We start from the raw sequence: 17,575 nt of genomic DNA on the forward strand, positions 1-17,575 counted from the left end.
TACTAAAAACTCTCTCAAAACATGGAAAGAACACCCTACCTAAATCATATAAACAAGTACATAATTGAATTGGGATTAAGCATTTGAAACTTGGAATGAAAACTATTTAAAACAAATAAAACATTGATTTATAAGTATATATTTAAACTTCAAAAGTTGCACGAAGGAGGAAAAAAACTAAACTAACTCAACCCAACCACGGTCTCAAATCCGAAATAAGTTATCTATAATAATTTTTTTAAAAAAAAGAAAAAACACTTACCCCAAATATATTGAAATTAAGAAAAATGTTTGTATTGTTGTTGTTAATTTGATCATTATTATTTATTTTAGTTTAATTTAAAACCCATCCTAAAGTCTATATCCCTAAAACAAATAAAAACTTATTTCGGGGAATTTCCCGCTGAAAATTGCGCCAATTTGCAATCGAAGAAGAAGTTCATATTGGGCTCTCCAAATTGGGGTTGAAAAGGCCGAAATTTCTCCCTTCATCGTCTCCATGGTCATGGAAATCGACTCACCGAAGAATGTCCACCGCAAGCAGTGTAACTATGAAATATCGGTACCCATTTCTTACTTCGCCGTTCATCTCCTTCAAAGTTTTTGGCTTTCCCGCCCTTTTTTCCTTTTCATCCAGCGCGGCCACTTTGGAAACAACTCGAGGAATTTTCCTCTCCATTTGGTCGTTTTATTTTCTTAGCAAACGGTGGTCGATGATGATTTGCCGGAATTGGGAACAATCTCCCCGGTTATTTGCTTATTTAGTGTTGTTGATGTTTTTTTTTATGGGGTGGGGGGGCTAAATATTGTCGTTTGATGTAGGATGAGCAGTACAAGATTCAGAAGGAGACGTACAAGGGCCAGCAATACAGTCACATTTACTTTGCTAGACTTCACTTAATGAGAACGATTCTCCATTCACTTGTCTCTAACTGGAAACCTCATTTACCTGGTATTTCTCTTATTCTCTTATTCTATTTGATACCATGAGAAGTTTGGGTGGAAGTATATTTTGTTCTGTGATGCATGGGGCATTCTATAAGTCTGGCTATAGGGTTCTTCAATTTTTTGTTTTTCCCTTTTGGTGAGTTTTAGTGTCTTAACACATACTAAATTTTAGTGGTTCTATTCATATGGTTGAACTCAATTTAGGATGGATTTGGACCAATCCTTACTTTGAACAATTTTTTTTTTTTTAGTTTTTCGTCTTGTTAGTGCAACGGTTTAAGCATTGTGCTTTTAATCATAATTTAAGGTAGAACTTAGAAGCAACTTCGTGAGGAATGTGTTTTATGGGTTTGGTGAAAATTTGTCTTCAAAACAATGTCTTGCAGTTAGCACTGTCTTGGGGTTGGAGGAAGGCAAGGAATGTGTCATTGTTGGAACCGTCTACAAGCACATGAAACTTAAACCTACCATTCTGGATGAGTATTCAAAGGAGGTAATACATCAAGCACATATATCTTCTACCATCTGCATGTTTTTTCTCTGGTTTTGGTGTTCAGGGATTGGATTGAGACATTTAAATGGAATATACAGAGATCTGCCATCCCACTTGTTAAGCCGCACAACTTTATGCATCCAGATGATCATCTTGTATTGGAAGATGAAAGTGGCAGAGTAAAGCTTTCTGGGGATGTGCTTTTACCTTCTGTGTATGTTACAGGTGAGTATTACAGAGTGAAATTGAATGGAACTATGGTTCCTTTTTCTTCTCTATTGAATCCCCGAGTAATTGCATAAAATTGTGATCAATTTTTTGTGCATGTCGATGGTACATGTTGCATGTTTCATCCTTTAACCTCTCTTCTAGTTTTGTAATAGTCGATCCATGTTGCATTTGTTGTTGCTGCTAATGTATTGGGTCTCTTCCCATATTGTTCGTTTAAAAGCATATTCTACTGTATGCAAAATGAACTCTCTCTCTCTCTTCTTTTGAAGAATTGCATAAAGTTTTCAACTTTTTGAGCACGTTGATGCAGGCTGCATCAAGTTATTCTTGAACTTTGATTTCTTATTGTTCTTTATGAACTGTTCGAAGTTGAATTAATTGCAGCCGGAAAGTTACCACCAGTCGCCATATGTCATGCCTGCAGATTGTAATTTCGAGCTTTTTTTTTTAATAAATTGAAAGCACACACTGCTGTATAAACATTTTTTTCTTTTTTGGGAGCACTTTAATGTATTGCCTATTATTTGTGCCAGGGATTGTCCTTGCATTGCATGGAAAGGAAACTTCCGTTGGTGACTTTTTGGTTTTGGACATCCTAGAAGCTGACTTGCCACCCCAGATAGAGCGGCCGCTCATATCAAGTAGGATGTGATGATCTTTTTTTTCTTATTTACTGTTTCAATCGTTTAAAATTTGGCCAGGAATGAAATGGATTCAGTTATACTGCAGTGAGAGGGTTAACAGGTGTTTGTGTTATAGTTTAATGTTATCGGTTGATGCCATATTAGTTTATTGCTTCTTAAATAGTTGAGGATTTGTTATTCTGTTATTTAGTAGTTTATAGGTAGAGCTTTTTGAGAAAGTATTTTGAAACCTTGAGGATGTATAGATAAGGGCAATGCTTTCACTCCACGATATTTTCATTAACAAAGTGTCAGTCAATCAACATATTTTGTGCAGTTGTGGTGAACGTGAATAGAGAAACAGGCAGGGGCCAAGCTCTGAACTCACATTTAATTGATCCTTAAGGCCATTGGCTTTTTCTCTGACGTTAATTGCTTCTACAGATAATTTGGTTATTTCTTAATTGGGAGAGCTACTTGAGCTTTCCACCATAGTAACTTGAAGACTATTATTTTTTAGAAGTTTTTGGAGAAAGTTATGCGCCTAGACTCAAGGCTCAAGGGGCTTTTTTATTATTTAAAAGAAATTAGCCTTCTTTATTAACTAAAACAATCAAATTTACTAAGCATAAATGCAAAATTTCTTGTGTTTAGTGGTCTATTTTTTCATATTTTCACTTCAACCATGTTTTCTCTTCTTAGTGTAGTGGTTTTATACAAAATGCGCCTATAAAAAGGTCCATTTTTTCTTTTCGCCTTGCGCTTAACCCTAGAAGACTATTGGAAGCTGGGTGGGGAGGGGGACCTTTAGAATGGGCTAGTGTTGTGAAGTCCTAAGGCCTTAAGCGTTGGGGGCTTTTCATTATGTGAAAAATGGTAAGGTTTTTTTCTTCATTATTAATTTATCTTAAAAAAAGTTACTAGACTGTGAACCTAAACTGCTTTACTGCGCCTTGGGGGAAGGACTTGAAATGGATGATGGCTATCACTTGATTAATTCAACTAAGGTTTCCTCGAATGGAAGATGGTTTGAATATTGATAATCCTCCAAAGAAAACTACGGCACTCATCACGGTCCTTTCTTAATGATTATGGTGGTACACGAGGGACAAAAATGCTTTGTTACAATGTTTCTTAAGATTCAAATGCATGCAGGTGAAGATAAGTACGTGATTTTTGTGTCGGGCCTAAGTATTGGTAGTAGCATCTCCAATCCTCTACAGTTTCAGCTCCTTGTTGATCATATAACAGGACATTTAGGGGATGAGAAGGTTTGCTTCATCCTTATAGTTTAGTTCTCTAAATGTTTGTCAGTTGCTAAAATTTTAGAACCATTAACTGAACAGGAACAGGGGATTGCGGCTCAAATAGTTCATGTTGTCATTTGTGGAAACTCTGTTGAAATTCCTCGAGGAATTTTAAATGGGCAGGTAGAGATTTCACCAACTATGTAACTTGTTTACCCTGTTTCAATATATTTAAATATGTTGCTAACTTGCCAAGATCAATTTAATTTCTTTAACGAATGTGGTAGTTACTTTGTTATCATGTGTGAGTGAAATAATTGAAGGCCAGTCTTCTTGAACTCCTATAAGAAGGCTTGGACAGAACAATCTTTTTATGGTTTATCCTGATTAACTTACTACGGTTCTTATTTAACAGCACTAGTTAATTATTTATGTGAAGAAATTGATTACAAGATACCATTAACGAGTTTTGGGAAGACTAATAAAATGGCAGCATGGCCCTGAAACATGTTTGTGTATCCGATGTTTTCTTAGGAGTATTTCGTAGGGCATTCAATGGTAGAACTAAATTGCATAAATCATGTAGTTTTCTACTTTTGAGAGGAAAATCACAAAAATTAACCTGAAGTTCGTGCATCGTTGAAGAATTTCAGTTTGCTCTTTGTTGGCCTTTTGTTGGTGGGGGGCTGTTTTTCAAGTTTCGTTGGTAGTTTTGTGGGAGTCTTTGATTTCAGTAGCTGAAGAAGGCTTGTTTGTCAAAGTTGTTTCAAAGTTTATCTCTATTTGGTTATATTTGTTGTTCCTATCTTTTCTTTCTCTCCTTGTGAGATTTTGTATCTCCTAAACTTTTATTACATTTTCATTACATCAATGAGAAGTAGTTTCTTCCTTCAAAAAAAGGTTAAGGGAAATTTTGAACTCTCCCAGTATTCAATTATTTTTCTGCAAACTCTAGTGATGTCAGTGATTATAGGTTTTTTGTTGATGCATGCATGATGTATTTTGGACAGCATTTGTCTGCAAAGGACCAAACAAAGCTGACAGAACCGCTTAAAGAGCTAGACATCCAATTGAATCAGGTTCTTAGTCCAACCTTTATTTCCGTTTTGTCTTTATTCCTAATACCCGATTGTAAATCCTACTATCCTTTTTGTCAGCTTGCTGCAGGTTTACCTGTGGACATCATGCCGGGATCCAGTGACCCAGCCAATTTTTCCTTGCCTCAGCAGGTCGAATCTTTACAGCCGAGAACTCCCACTTTCCATTCTTGGTTTTGATTTGTCAATAATGTCATGTTCTTTGCAGCCTTTGCACAGATGCCTTTTTCCTGGATCATCAGCTTATAACACTTTCAGATCTTGCACTAACCCTCATTGTTTTGAGCTTGATAATTTGAGGCAAGTCAATGATGTCAGCCTCATTGGCAAATTGACTGTTTAGTGTGAACTTGAGTGAACAACAGATCAACCGTTAGTCCTTTGGTTTCAGGTTTCTTGGAACATCAGGTCAGAATGTAGATAATCTCGAGAAGTACTCAGAGGCTAAAGATAAACTAGAATTTATGGAGAGGACTTTGAGATGGAGACATCTAGCACCAACTGCTCCAAATACTCTTGGTACAAGTCACGTTCTTATTTGTGTTTTTTTCCTTGATGGATATGCCCTTGAAACAATCCCTTTTCAACTCAAAGGCTGCATCACACGAGTTTATCCAGATTTAGCTATAGTATTTCATTAAAAAAAATCATAAAAAATTATACAAAACTTCCCAATGTATTTTTTTATATTATTCAACTTACAGGTTGTTATCCATTCACTGACCGAGATCCTTTCCTGATCGAGAGCTGTCCTCATGTTTATTTTATTGGGAATCAGGACAAGTTTGATACTCGTTTAATAAAGGGTATATTTTCATATAAACCCTTTATATCAGTTATCATAATTGCTCATTTCCTTCTCCTAAAGAATAAATGAACGAGTTATATTGTCATGTATATATATGCTTTTTGAAAATGCAGGAGCTGAAGGGCAGATGGTAAGACTCATTGCGATTCCAAGATTTTGTGAGACGGGGATTGCCGTAATGGTAATTTGCTTTTACTTCAATTCACCCTTTAATATTGTTGCTGCAATGGTAATTTCTTTTTTACTTCAATTCACCTTTACCCAGCATTTATACTGTCATGTAGCTACCTACTCGTTACTGTTGACATGCAACTTTGCTGGACTAGGTCAAAGGTTAAAATCATGTTGGCTGGTTATAAAGAGAATTACCAACAGTGATATTTATGTCAACATTTCCCTAGTCATTACCTTCCGTCCTTTACCCATAACCCAATATTTTTTGTTCTTTTTGGTATGGTTTTTCAGTTTCGGTTAATTTCTTGTCCGGTTGTCCTAGATCAAAGTTCTATCAACTGTAAAAAATGAAAGTATGTTGTTTATAAACAGAATCACTATGTCTTTCCCAATGGTTATCACTTATCAGTGAAATACAAAATGCATGGCATCTAATACAACCCTCTTAAAAAATCAACATGAGGAAGAATGAGACTGTCGAATTATTTTTGTTTAAAATTCTCTTTGGTTCCAGAAACTTTAGTTAAAATGGAGATTTTTTTTTTCCAAAATAATTATTTTCACGTACTTTTTTTCTGAAATAATTATGAGGTTGATAAGCAAGCATTAATCTCGCGGTGCTCAACAAACTCTGGCCCCAATTTGTTTGTTGAACAAATGTTCATCCAATCAAATCATCTACATCCTCATTTTAATAGCGACTTCATTAACTTTGAGGAAGGGCAAAGGCTATGGATTTTCTTCGTTCCTTTTTTGTAATATTTCTTGGGTCATTTTATCCTCTGCAGCAATACGGTTTCATTCCAAAGATAATAGTCTTCCTTTCCTTCCTTTACAGCTTAACTTGAGAAACCTTGAATGCCACACTCTGAGTTTTGGGACTGAATTCAGCTGAACATTATGATGAATGAATCTCGAAAGGATACCGAGAATCTGGTTTTCCAGGAAAGTGATTATCATCTAAAAGTACCTGCTTCTATGAAAGTGGAGCAAATGCGACCTTTAATGGAAATTTTAGAGGTTTGTTTTATGGTGTGAAAGGGGTTTGGATTGAAATGCAGAATCATCTCCATTTTCCCAAACAATAGATCACATTTTCTAGGGAGAATCACCTTGGGGGGGAAGAGTTAAATAAAAAAAACTGAATAGTCATCCTCCAAACTCCAAAGTCCAAACATATTAATTGGCTCTGTTTCTGGTAGGTCCAGCCTCAACAGTGTAGAAATTTGTAGTGTTGGCTTCAGATTTGTATGTGCCATAGAAGCATATGCTTTTTCACTGCTAATATATACATTAGTTTGTGTTTTGAGTTTTGGTTGGTGCTTGTGTTATTTTTGGAGAAAATTTAAGTTAGTTTGGTAGATCTAATTATTTGCTAATTTATGTAAAATCACTTTTCTCGTATTCTTTCATCCTCAATTCACCTTCCCGCAAAATTTGTTTTCTTAACTAAATTTAGAAATTTTTATGTTCTTTTATTATTGTTATATATATTCTCTACATCAACAAAGTTTGATTTCATCCAGAGTTTTTTTTAATAACAATTTTTTTTTGTTAAACTCTGATCAATTTTTAAACAAATTTATTTTCAATTTAAAATCTAAAATAATTATCTTATAATAATTTTGATACTAGATATTCATTTAAGAAATATAAAGATATTAAAATTTAATATAAAAATAATTGAAATGTTATATGTACTTAGATCATTTTAGCTAAATCACAAGATATTATTAATTTATAAAACAACACAAATAGCGATGAAAATTAATTTTTGAAAAACTAAACTTAAGATTTATTAAAACTACATCACCTATCAAAAGTATATATACGACCAAGATATCTTTAAGATTTTAAGACTCATCATCGTCGGTGATGAACACTGCAAAATTAGGATATAATCTATAATATAATACAATGATATCAAACTCAAGGAATAAATAAGATTTGTTCCATTTTCATCTTCATTTCTATTCATATGCTTTGTTCCAACTTTTTCAAACTCATATAGGAATCAAAGAAGTATTTGAACCAATAAAATAAATAAATAAAATAATATGGTAAACCCGTAATCCATAACCCGACCCGGAGAAGAAAGAAGAAGAGGAGGTAGACCGGATCCGTTAGTTATGTCGCCGTCAGTCAAAGAACGGAATCGGATCGGTGTCAGCAATAACATGGGAATTTCAGAAAATAAAATTAAACAAATAAATAATAAAAAAGAAAACGACACGTCGGATTGTCTTCTTCGGCTCAAACAAACCCCTCTCTCCCCCACTCCTCTCTGTTTCTTTTTTCTCTCTTATTGCTCTGTTTCTCCCAACGGCTACATTTGAATACTTTATTCAAAATCATCATTCATTAACACCAACGGCTTAATTTCCTTCTTCATTATTTCTAAACCCAACCTTTCCCCAATTTCTCACTCAACACTTTCCCAATTCTCTCTCTCTCTCTCTAGATCTATGGATTCTTCAATTGGCAATGTTCAGCATGTTCCCAGAAAATCCTCCGACGAGCTTTTGAGGAAATTTGCTGAGGTGGGGTCAGAGTCCGGTGGCGGGAGGAGGTTGTTGACGGTGGTTAAGAGGCGGCGGAAGAGGGTTAATAATGAGGAGTGTGATAGCCCCTCTGGCGGCGGAGTGGTGGAGCGGAAATGGTTAATTTCGCCGGTGGGGAGGAAGTCGGTTGTGTTGAAAAAAGTTGGGATTGGAAATGGAAGGTCTCAGCAGCTGAGGATTAGAGATTTTAGAAACAAATCTATTCTTGGAGCCATTCAAAAGGTAATTCCATACACACACACACACACACACACACACACACACTCTTTTCTCCTTGTTTGTTTGATCTTTTCAATTCACTGTTTCATAAGAATTCATTGATCGTTAATTTTGTGACAAATTCAATTTAGTCATAGATTTATCAAACTAAATTGACGCATAAATGTATTAGTAAAGGAAAGATTTTTAGTTGGAATTTTTTACATTACTAACCCTTTGAATTATTGATAAAAAGTTTAAATTTTTAAAGATTTAGTTAATAATTTCCTTTTAAAAAAGAAATAAAATTAAAGATATTTCACACTATTAAAAATTAGTTAAACACAATGATTAGAAGTGTAACCATAGGTAGGTTTGCATCTTTTTGAAGTGTAAGATTTAAGGGATAAATTTGTAATTTAAAATTGATTTTATTTCATAAAGAAAATTTTATTGTGTTTTAGACTTTTAGGATTTCTGAGTGATTATTAGTTAGACCTTATTGAATAATAACATGGGGTTTCCAACATAATGCCATAATAAAAGATTTGTGATAATTCAATATTTTCTATGTAATTTGTTAGTTAAATCATAATTAGTTTTTTATTATTTACTTTGGTATTGTATGATGATGTAGACATGGCGAAGAACAGTGGAAGGAGCATCAAAGGTTTTATTAGAGAAACATTACAACACTCATAGACGTTTGATAAGTGACATTGTCTAATCTTTTCTTTCTTTCTTTTTTTTCTTCCTTCTCTAGAGGAGGCTGAAATCTCCATTTTACCCTCCTTATATTATTATCTTATTTTAATGCCATTTTTTTTAATATATATAAAAAAAATATATATATATATTTATCTACTTATATTAATTTGTTTCTAATCTTTTCAGTTTAGGAAGCTCTTATTTTGTGCTTCATGGAGATTTGGATAAAATTAAATAGACTTAGGAACCATAGTGACACCTTGCAATAGACTAATTTTAGTATTGAGTTTAGGTAATCACACATTACTTAGTATCTCTTCCGTTTAGACTATAGGGTGTTTTCTTAGTAACTATAATTATATTCATATATGATATGATCTCCTTTTAATGAGAAACGTTATGGAGAGAACTAATACGTACTTTTTAGATTTTAGATTGTAATTGTAGGTTCGGTATTCTAATTGTTAAAAAATAATTTATTAGAAACTTTATTGTTCTTTGTTTACAAACTATATTTTGTAAATAATTTTATTATCATTATTGTTTTTTTTTTTTTGTTATTTATAAGAATTTTTCGTGATAAAATTTGAAATGTAATGTTAATCAATTGAGGATTAAATTGTAATTTTGGAAAATAAACAACAATATACATTTAGATTGAATGATATTTTGATTGAATAAACTAAGACGGAAAAAAACGTTTTTTCTTCCTGTCTAGAAAACGAAAATAACCTTGATATAATAAAGAAAACCCAACAAAAATTTAAAATAACTTAATTAATTATTCATTATTATACAACTTTCGTTAATTTTTATCGGGACAATCTATTATTGTAAATTGAGTCGTTTTACTATATTAGTTGTTTATTTCGGGATATTGATATTGATAGATAATCACTTGTTTATATTTATAAATATTTTCTAACAATTTTAAAACAATTATTCTAATAGTTTGTTTAATAAGATTAATGTGAATATCAAACACTAATATTCCTATTACTCTTTCTTTCATTTTTTTTTTCCTAAAAGAAAATTATATTACAGTTAAGCTATTTTAGATTTGATAGGTCCATAATTAGAACTTTAATTGCTCAAACATGTTTCAATTTAAGGCCAAGCAAATACTCCATTTTTATCAACTCCCTCTTAGTAGAACGTAACATCTTTCTCGTTCTTAATTCATTTTAATTAGCTTAATTGGCTAATTAATAGGGTTAAAATTTAATTAACTTAATTGCCTACATTCATTAACATTCTGGTTCTTAAATTAACCCTATTATTATTTTACCAAATTGACTAAAAAAACACACACGCGATTTACAAAATTCAGTAACAATTACGACAAAGGTTGAATCTATTGAATTTTAAAAAGTTATTGAAGAATCAAGCTCAGTCCATATAAATTCAAAAACGATGCTAATTATAATTATGGTTGTAAGAATGCAAAGTACTTTCACATTTTCTCTAATAATACGAAACTTGTTGTCATATTACGATGATATTCTCAAATAATTCCACATATATTGGGATAATCGATAATTTGACCCAAATTTTAATAACTTTTTCTTGTGTAACCATCAACAAAAGTTATCAAAACAATTTTTGTCTGCGCATGTTGGACCCTCAATCGATTCTAGCTTCAAGCAAATAGCCAAGCCAAGAGTATGGACATAATTAGAGTATTTTTGGAAAATATTATTTTTAGGAAATATTATATTATTCTTATATATTCTTTCCTTTCGTGTGTTTTAATATGGTTATATATAGAGCTGTAATATTTGATTATTATCAATTAATCATCAATGAAATAACGATATTCCATACAATCTAACATGGGATCAGAGTTTAAGTTTTTTTTTTCCTCATTGAATTTTAACTGCAACTAGCCTTGTTCGATCTTTGCCTCGTCAATAACTAGTCGTCATTATGGAGGCAGACCCAAGTGTAAATCTCCTGCTTCCATTCTTTGTTTCCACTAAGACAAAAAAAAAAAAAAGAATTGAAATTTCTTTTCCTTCTTCCTCTCAAGCATCAGGCGAACTCAAACTATGAGAAAATAGAAGAAATACATAATGATTGAGAAAAAAAAAACTCAAACTCAAAATATCGAAAACTTAAAACCAAACAAGCGAAAGGAGCGATCTATATCCACAATAGTCTATTTTGACTAATACGATGACTTAAGCAAAAAAGAAAACTTCGACGTTAAAAAGTGAAGCAAATTTCATCGAGTCCAATTAATTTTGGATCATCCACACGGAAAAATCTTATATAAGTTCCTATATCTTTTAGGTCGAGATCGAGAGGGAGAGGATATGGATTAGGTTTGGGAAAAGAGAGGATAGATGATAAGTGTAGGTAAAAGGGAAATGAAGTAGTGAGTTTAAAATAACAATGCTTGTGATCCCAAACCCATAAAAGCAAAAAAGAAAAGAACTTTGGTATTTTTCTTCACAATTCACATGTACCTTGTGTGCCTTTCCTTTCCCACCTCTCCCCACCTTTTTTCTTCTCTACTAAATTCAAGAGAACTACATCCACCCATTCAAACAAAAGAAAAAAAAAAAACCCTCACTCTTCACCTTCCATTCCATGTGTTCTCTCCTCGTTTATCTTCGTGTTTTCTTACCTTTTTTATTTTTACATAAACCTAACCGATCAACTATATAAAACTTGTACTATCAATCTTATAAGGTTAGAAGTTCTATTTTCCATTCCACGAATTTTGAAATATCAACATATTTTCTAATCACCTAAAATGATTAATTTATTGATTCTTATTGTTTGTATTGTTGACATATTTTCATATCATGATATAACCATTTTCTTAAATGTTCATCTACCATTACAATATTTGATAATTTAAAGATACTAAAGATCGGATAGAAATTATAAAATTGTGAAACTTGATGAACAAAGATTAAAAAGAATTGAATTAATAAATTAGAAAATGACATGCATATAATCAAAGATTAATATATATATATATATATATATATATATATATATATATATATATATATATATGATTTGATGCAGTTAATATGATATTATATGAAGGATAATGCTATTTAATGTCACTTAAATTTATTTGTACCTAATAATCAAATTTTCATTTTTTTTTTCTCCTTTTAAAAGTTATATATATACATATATATATATATATATATATATATATATAGAAATAAAAGCGGTGATTCCAAATAGTCAAAGTGTCAAACGACTGGCCGCTGGGAATGGCTTTTCAGTGGCAGATTTTGTAATTTCAACCAAATATAAAATTATTCCATTTTCATTTTACTTCTCCTATTTAATTTATTACCGTAATCTATGATAAATTTAAATATATAAAAAACGATTAAAATTCAATCCAACTCAGTCTATGTTTAGGTTTATTTTATTAGAGAATCAATGATTTAAATCATCTTAAAAATGCATCGTCTATCATTTTGATGAGTTATACTTGTTTTGATTTTGATTTTTTTTTAAATACACGAGGTTAGTATTTTACCCCTCAGGTTAGGTTGACAGTTTTTTTTTTCTTTTAAAAAAATGGTCGCTTAGTGTTCCTCCTTCTTTAATTGAGACAACTAATTTATGTGGCTGAAATTCACTCTCTATTTTACATATATAATAAAAAAAAGTAGAAAATAATTCAATGAATTTGAGATTAAATCTTATATTAATGTCTATATTTACTTATTTATTAAATGATATGCTACATCAAGTCACTTCTTTAATGTTTGAAAAACTAAGAAATATATTTTTAAAGATAATATGATGGAAATAAATTAAAGGACAAAATAATAATTAGTTAAAAAAAAAAAAAGGTTTTAAAGATATTTTTTTTTTAAGAAAAGAAAAACTGATTTTGTCGTCACTCGCTTACACGCGCTTTCGTCAACTTTCCCCTTTTTTTCTTTTGTCATAGAGAGGCTGCTCAGTGAGGAAAACTTCTTCTTCTCTCTTCTTCATTGTCTCTCTGTTTTCTTCTCTATCTCTCTAGAAACGAGACAATCTTCTCTCTCTCTCTCTCAACAACATTCAGAAAATCACTGTTCAATTACAATTTATCTCTTCTCTTTGGTATTTTTCTCAATTACCCATTTTAATTGATTCTGTTTCTGGTGTTACTGTTCTTCTTCCCTTTTGATTCTTTCTTCAACCCATTCTTTCAATTTCTCCTACTCTTTTTACTCTTTCTCCTACTTCACACCGCAATTTTCTTATCTGGGTTTTCCCCCCATTTTGTAATTTCCTTTCTCTTTTCTCTTCAATTCTTGCAGGTGGGGTCTCTTCAGTTCGATTCGTTTTTGTTCAATTGATCTCTATTTGAGAAAGTGGGTTATTGGGGCTTTGTTGCAGAGGGAAATGAGGGATGTTTTCGTGGCTGGCAAGGATGGCGTCGGCTTGTTGGAAACCAGTGAGGCGGTATGCCCGTATGAACAAGGATGATGATGAAGATTGTTCTTTAGAGGACCCTTTATTGTGGAGCAGAGAGCTTGAAAAGCATTCTTATGGGGAGTTTTCTTTTGCTGTGGTTCAGGCTAATGAGGTAATTGAGGATAATAGTCAGGTTGAGACTGGCCCTGATGCCACTTTCGTCGGCGTCTATGATGGCCATGGTGGCCCTGATGCTTCTCGCTTTATCTGTGATCATCTTTTCAGGAATCTAATGAGTGAGTCTCTAACAAGGGTTGCCTCGTTTGTTTTCATTTCTCCCCATTTTGTGAACGCTTCTGAGTTTTGATGACTGTGCTTTTGTGTGTTCGTTCGTGGTTGATCTTCTTCTTCTTCTTGATCCTCTGAGACTTTTTCTGAACTTTCTTGGATTCTTATGTTTTGATTCTGAAATCTACGGTTTGTGACATGTTGTTGTTCTTGCCTTGGACTCATGTTTGAATTCCTGTTCCATTGACTTTCTGAAATCTGTTGATCATATGTGTTCCACATTTTTTTTTTTTGGTGTATGTTTTGGGTGGATTATTTGGTCAACCCGTTGTTCGAACTCGAAACTATTCTGTCTCTCATATCTCTACACTGGCATGATAACTTTTGCTTTAATTATGAGTCACGGATTCTATTGAGAAGGTTTCGTACTAAAAACCGTTCTCATTTCTAATTCATGTGAGACTATGTTTATGACCTTGACACTCAAAAGTGTTGTTTGATCTCTAAAACAATTAGAATCTTTTTTCAGACAGTGCACAAAGATAGATTTTATAGGAAGAGGAGGGAGGTGTGTGGAGATGGGAAACACTCAAAGTGTGTAAAAAGAGGTGGAAAAATAAGAGCAGTGAGAGAGTGCATTGTAGTATGCAAGGAATAAGGTAGCCTAATGATTGAAAGGTGTGGTATTGTTTTTGTTTGATGAGATCTTGTTCAAGCCGAGGGATATCATTATTTTGAATAGTATAGTAAAAGACAAAAACACGTTGCAACAAATTTTCCAAATTTAATGTGTGTTGGAACTTTGAAAACCTCATAAAAGATGTATATATCGAAGAAATTGTTTTATAAACAATGATAAACGAGTAAAAGAATATCAAAATAGTAAGAAATGACCGTTTATTATTCCCATGCTTGAAATTGTATTCTATTTTCATTCTACCAGCTTAGGTGGATTAGTTCTGTTTTAAATGCTTGTACAGCTTTTTTCCCCCCTCAATTCGAACTACAAACTGCAACAACATTGTGTGCTAATAATAGTTGCGTGTCATTCTTTGCAACATAGGGCTTGCTCAAGAAAATGGAAACATAACCGAAGGTATTCTTCGAAGTGCAGTTTGTGCAACTGAGGAAGGGTTTCTTACTCTTGTTCGACGGTCATGGGGAATAAAACCAACAATTGCAGCTATGGGTTCTTGTTGTCTGGTGGGAGTTATCTGGAGAGGTACATTATTCGTCGGTAACGTCGGTGATTCCCGGGCTGTTATTGGTTCTTTAGGTAAATCTAATAAGATAGTTGCAGAACAGTTGACAAGGGATCACAATGCAAGTATCGAGGAGGTTAGACAAGAACTCAGGTCCTTGCATCCTGATGACTCACATATTGTTGTTATGAAGCATGGAGTTTGGCGTATCAAAGGCATAATTCAGGTATGGCAATACCAAAGATGTGTTTAATATAGCCGATACAAAAAATTGTATGTGGTCAGAACTTATCTGTTTTGACTTCTCTCACAGACTATGTAGTAGAGTATATTGTTGATCATGTAAAGTAGTTTGAAAATATTCTGATATACATTTTAAAATATCATAATAGTGAACATGCAGTAAATACACCGAAGCAACCAAATTATAATTTAGTTGCAAAAAGTGAAAGAAGTCAAAAAGGAATATAGTTATAAAGGAGTAAAAAGAAAAATCAACAAGGGGAGAAATCCTTCCCCCCATTTTGTTTTTGTCACTTATGTTTGACTTCCTCTTTCAGTTTCTTTTAATTGACTAGCATGTTTGATGTCACGGTTGTAATTTCTGAACCGAAATGTTTGTTTGCATACATTTTGATAGAAAATAGTTTGTGGCGTGCCCATTCCTGTGTTTGTGTCCTTAATTTTGTTTTCAATCATTGTGTGAACTTGTGTTTGAAATTTGATTGAATTCCATGCCTTCGGATTGCATTTACATTCATTGATCCGCTTCGTTTGGGTGTATCAGGTTTCCAGATCAATAGGTGATGCATATTTAAAAAAGCCAGAGTTTTCTCTCGATCCATCCTTTCCACGATTCCATCTTGCAGAGCCTCTTCGACGGCCTGTTCTTACTGCAGAACCATCGTTAAGTACAAGAGTTCTACAACCTAATGACAAATTTCTCATATTTGCATCTGATGGCCTCTGGGAGCATCTAACAAATCAACAAGCAGTCGAGATTGTGTATAATAACCCAAGAGCAGTGCGTTACATTCTCGACCACTTAAGTTTCTTCTGTATGTATATGCTCATAGCATTGATCTGATCACTCCACCCTTTTTGAAAATCTCAGGGAATTGCAAAAAGACTCGTTAAAACAGCACTAACTGAGGCTGCAAGGAAGAGGGAAATGAGATACGATGATCTGAAGAAGCTCGAAAAAGGCATACGACGGTTCTTTCATGATGATATCACGGTTGTTGTCATATTTCTGGACCATGAGTTGCAAGGGAAGAAAGTACGTGTACCAGAGTTATCTGTTCGTGGGTTTTCCGATACCGTCGGACCATCAAATATCAATGTTCTTCGAGGCATCGATGAGAATGGAAGGTCTGCTGGCTGAAGTTAAAAGGTTTAACTTGATAGGATGAATCTGATTGTTAGAACACTCATATAGTAGCAGCTGTTACTTGCATTTGGGTTTGGGACTTTTTTTGAAACATTTGGTTGAGTTTTTCAGCTTTTTTTGTGTTCTTTTTGCTCAAATTCCTTTTATGCAGAAAGTTTGAGGTTCTTTGTCTTTGCTTTCTGATTTGCTCATCTTATGGTCATAACTCTCTTATAACAAAAGCTGGGAATTCATTTTGATTTGAATATGGAGCTGTTTTGCTTCAGAAGTTGGAATAAATTTTATTGGCTTTGGGATTTCAGCTTGCTTTGTTGATGATAATGGATTTAAATTTGAGTTTAATGTGCCATCTTTCTCAATCTTTGATAATATTTTTCTTTGTTTGCAGGACTTCTTAACGCTCAACATATTCTAATCTGCTTCCTCTACTTATTTTCAATTATAATGAACGGTTAAAATACAACATAATTAATTAATTAATTAATTTAATTATCCATAATACGTTCTCTCTAAAAAAATAAAAAAATAATAAAAAAATAAAAGAACATATTACGTTTAAACCAATGTCTAAAGTTAAAATAGGTTTTTTTAATTTATGCTTACATCAATTTGTTCTCTTACTAAATTTAGTTAGAAGTCTCACGAACAAAAGTCACAATTCTATATTAAAAATATTAAACAATTATTGATATTATTTAGAATTGATATCAAACCATTTAATTTTTTATTGATAAAAATGGAAAGTGAGAGAAGAATGCGAACCACACATCAAAGACATTAATTTTGAGACACTCTATATCTATATTCACGAGAATAGAAGATTATAATACAATCTTTTGATTACTGTGCTAATTGTGCTAATTGAACTAGGTTTGATGTGCTAATTGAAGTAGGTTTGATTTGTTCACAATAAGCAACTTGATGAATTAACATCAACATCTCTATTTTATCTTAAAAAACGCTAATGTAAGAATAATTTTTCTTTTAAAAATAGAATAAAAGGGAAGGGGAAAAGGTGATGAAGAGAGATAAAGAATGGAGGAAAAAAGAAAGAGCCACCTATACAAATCCTAATATAAAATTAAATAGTGGGTTCGGTCTTTTTCCCTCCCAAACTTTACAAATGTGTAATGATTTAATTTGTTAAACAATTCCCAATTTTTTGAGCCAAATTGATATAAATAAAGCATTATATCATCAATCAATCAAAATGTCAAAGCACTT

The 17,575-nt window shown here is 32.7% G+C and overlaps 3 protein-coding genes across 4 annotated transcripts; all 3 read left to right on the forward strand.

Annotated features, from left to right (window-relative positions):
- The first annotated feature begins 375 nt into the window (after positions 1 to 375).
- Positions 376 to 6,934, forward strand: LOC103486765 (DNA polymerase delta small subunit). Of its 2 annotated transcripts, none has more exons than XM_008444833.3 (14): positions 376 to 562; positions 823 to 952; positions 1,335 to 1,441; positions 1,540 to 1,666; positions 2,206 to 2,313; positions 3,451 to 3,566; positions 3,642 to 3,725; positions 4,553 to 4,621; positions 4,700 to 4,771; positions 4,848 to 4,939; positions 5,031 to 5,158; positions 5,344 to 5,445; positions 5,561 to 5,628; positions 6,460 to 6,934. In XM_008444833.3, exons 1-14 carry the CDS (start codon positions 500 to 502, stop codon positions 6,514 to 6,516), a joined length of 1,323 nt encoding a protein of 440 aa, XP_008443055.2. In that variant the 5' UTR covers positions 376 to 499; the 3' UTR covers positions 6,517 to 6,934. The 2 variants fall into 2 exon arrangements, with proteins under 2 accessions (XP_008443055.2, XP_050940009.1); XM_051084052.1 differs by having other exon boundaries at positions 4,710 to 4,771; positions 4,859 to 4,939.
- A 976-nt stretch (positions 6,935 to 7,910) lies between these two features.
- On the forward strand, positions 7,911 to 9,248 carry LOC103486764 (uncharacterized). Its single transcript, XM_008444832.3, has 2 exons — positions 7,911 to 8,404; positions 9,018 to 9,248. The coding sequence occupies exons 1-2, from the start codon at positions 8,087 to 8,089 to the stop codon at positions 9,105 to 9,107; spliced, it is 408 nt and encodes a 135-aa protein (XP_008443054.1). The 5' UTR covers positions 7,911 to 8,086; the 3' UTR covers positions 9,108 to 9,248.
- A 3,756-nt stretch (positions 9,249 to 13,004) lies between these two features.
- LOC103486763 (probable protein phosphatase 2C 68) lies at positions 13,005 to 16,652 on the forward strand. Its single transcript, XM_008444831.3, has 5 exons — positions 13,005 to 13,174; positions 13,375 to 13,767; positions 14,823 to 15,187; positions 15,749 to 15,985; positions 16,076 to 16,652. The coding sequence occupies exons 2-5, from the start codon at positions 13,467 to 13,469 to the stop codon at positions 16,343 to 16,345; spliced, it is 1,173 nt and encodes a 390-aa protein (XP_008443053.1). The 5' UTR covers positions 13,005 to 13,174; positions 13,375 to 13,466; the 3' UTR covers positions 16,346 to 16,652.
- The last annotated feature ends 923 nt before the right edge of the window (positions 16,653 to 17,575 follow it).

Source organism: Cucumis melo, chromosome 4 (assembly GCF_025177605.1).
Source record: "Cucumis melo cultivar AY chromosome 4, USDA_Cmelo_AY_1.0, whole genome shotgun sequence".
NCBI classification, from domain to species: Eukaryota; Viridiplantae; Streptophyta; class Magnoliopsida; order Cucurbitales; family Cucurbitaceae; genus Cucumis; species Cucumis melo.

Excerpts from the sequence above, each read along its gene's own strand:
- LOC103486765 (XM_008444833.3), top strand. The coding sequence starts at position 500 with ATGGTCATGGAAATCGACTCACCGAAGAATGTCCACCGCAAGCAGTGT. Across the intron at positions 1,442-1,539 it reads TGGATGAGTATTCAAAGGAG|AGATCTGCCATCCCACTTGT; the intron begins GTAATACATCAA and ends TGGAATATACAG. Across the intron at positions 1,667-2,205 it reads ACCTTCTGTGTATGTTACAG|GGATTGTCCTTGCATTGCAT; the intron begins GTGAGTATTACA and ends TATTTGTGCCAG.
- LOC103486764 (XM_008444832.3), top strand. The coding sequence starts at position 8,087 with ATGGATTCTTCAATTGGCAATGTTCAGCATGTTCCCAGAAAATCCTCC. Across the intron at positions 8,405-9,017 it reads TTCTTGGAGCCATTCAAAAG|ACATGGCGAAGAACAGTGGA; the intron begins GTAATTCCATAC and ends ATGATGATGTAG.
- LOC103486763 (XM_008444831.3), top strand. The coding sequence starts at position 13,467 with ATGTTTTCGTGGCTGGCAAGGATGGCGTCGGCTTGTTGGAAACCAGTG. Across the intron at positions 15,188-15,748 it reads GTATCAAAGGCATAATTCAG|GTTTCCAGATCAATAGGTGA; the intron begins GTATGGCAATAC and ends TGGGTGTATCAG. Across the intron at positions 15,986-16,075 it reads TGTATAATAACCCAAGAGCA|GGAATTGCAAAAAGACTCGT; the intron begins GTGCGTTACATT and ends TGAAAATCTCAG.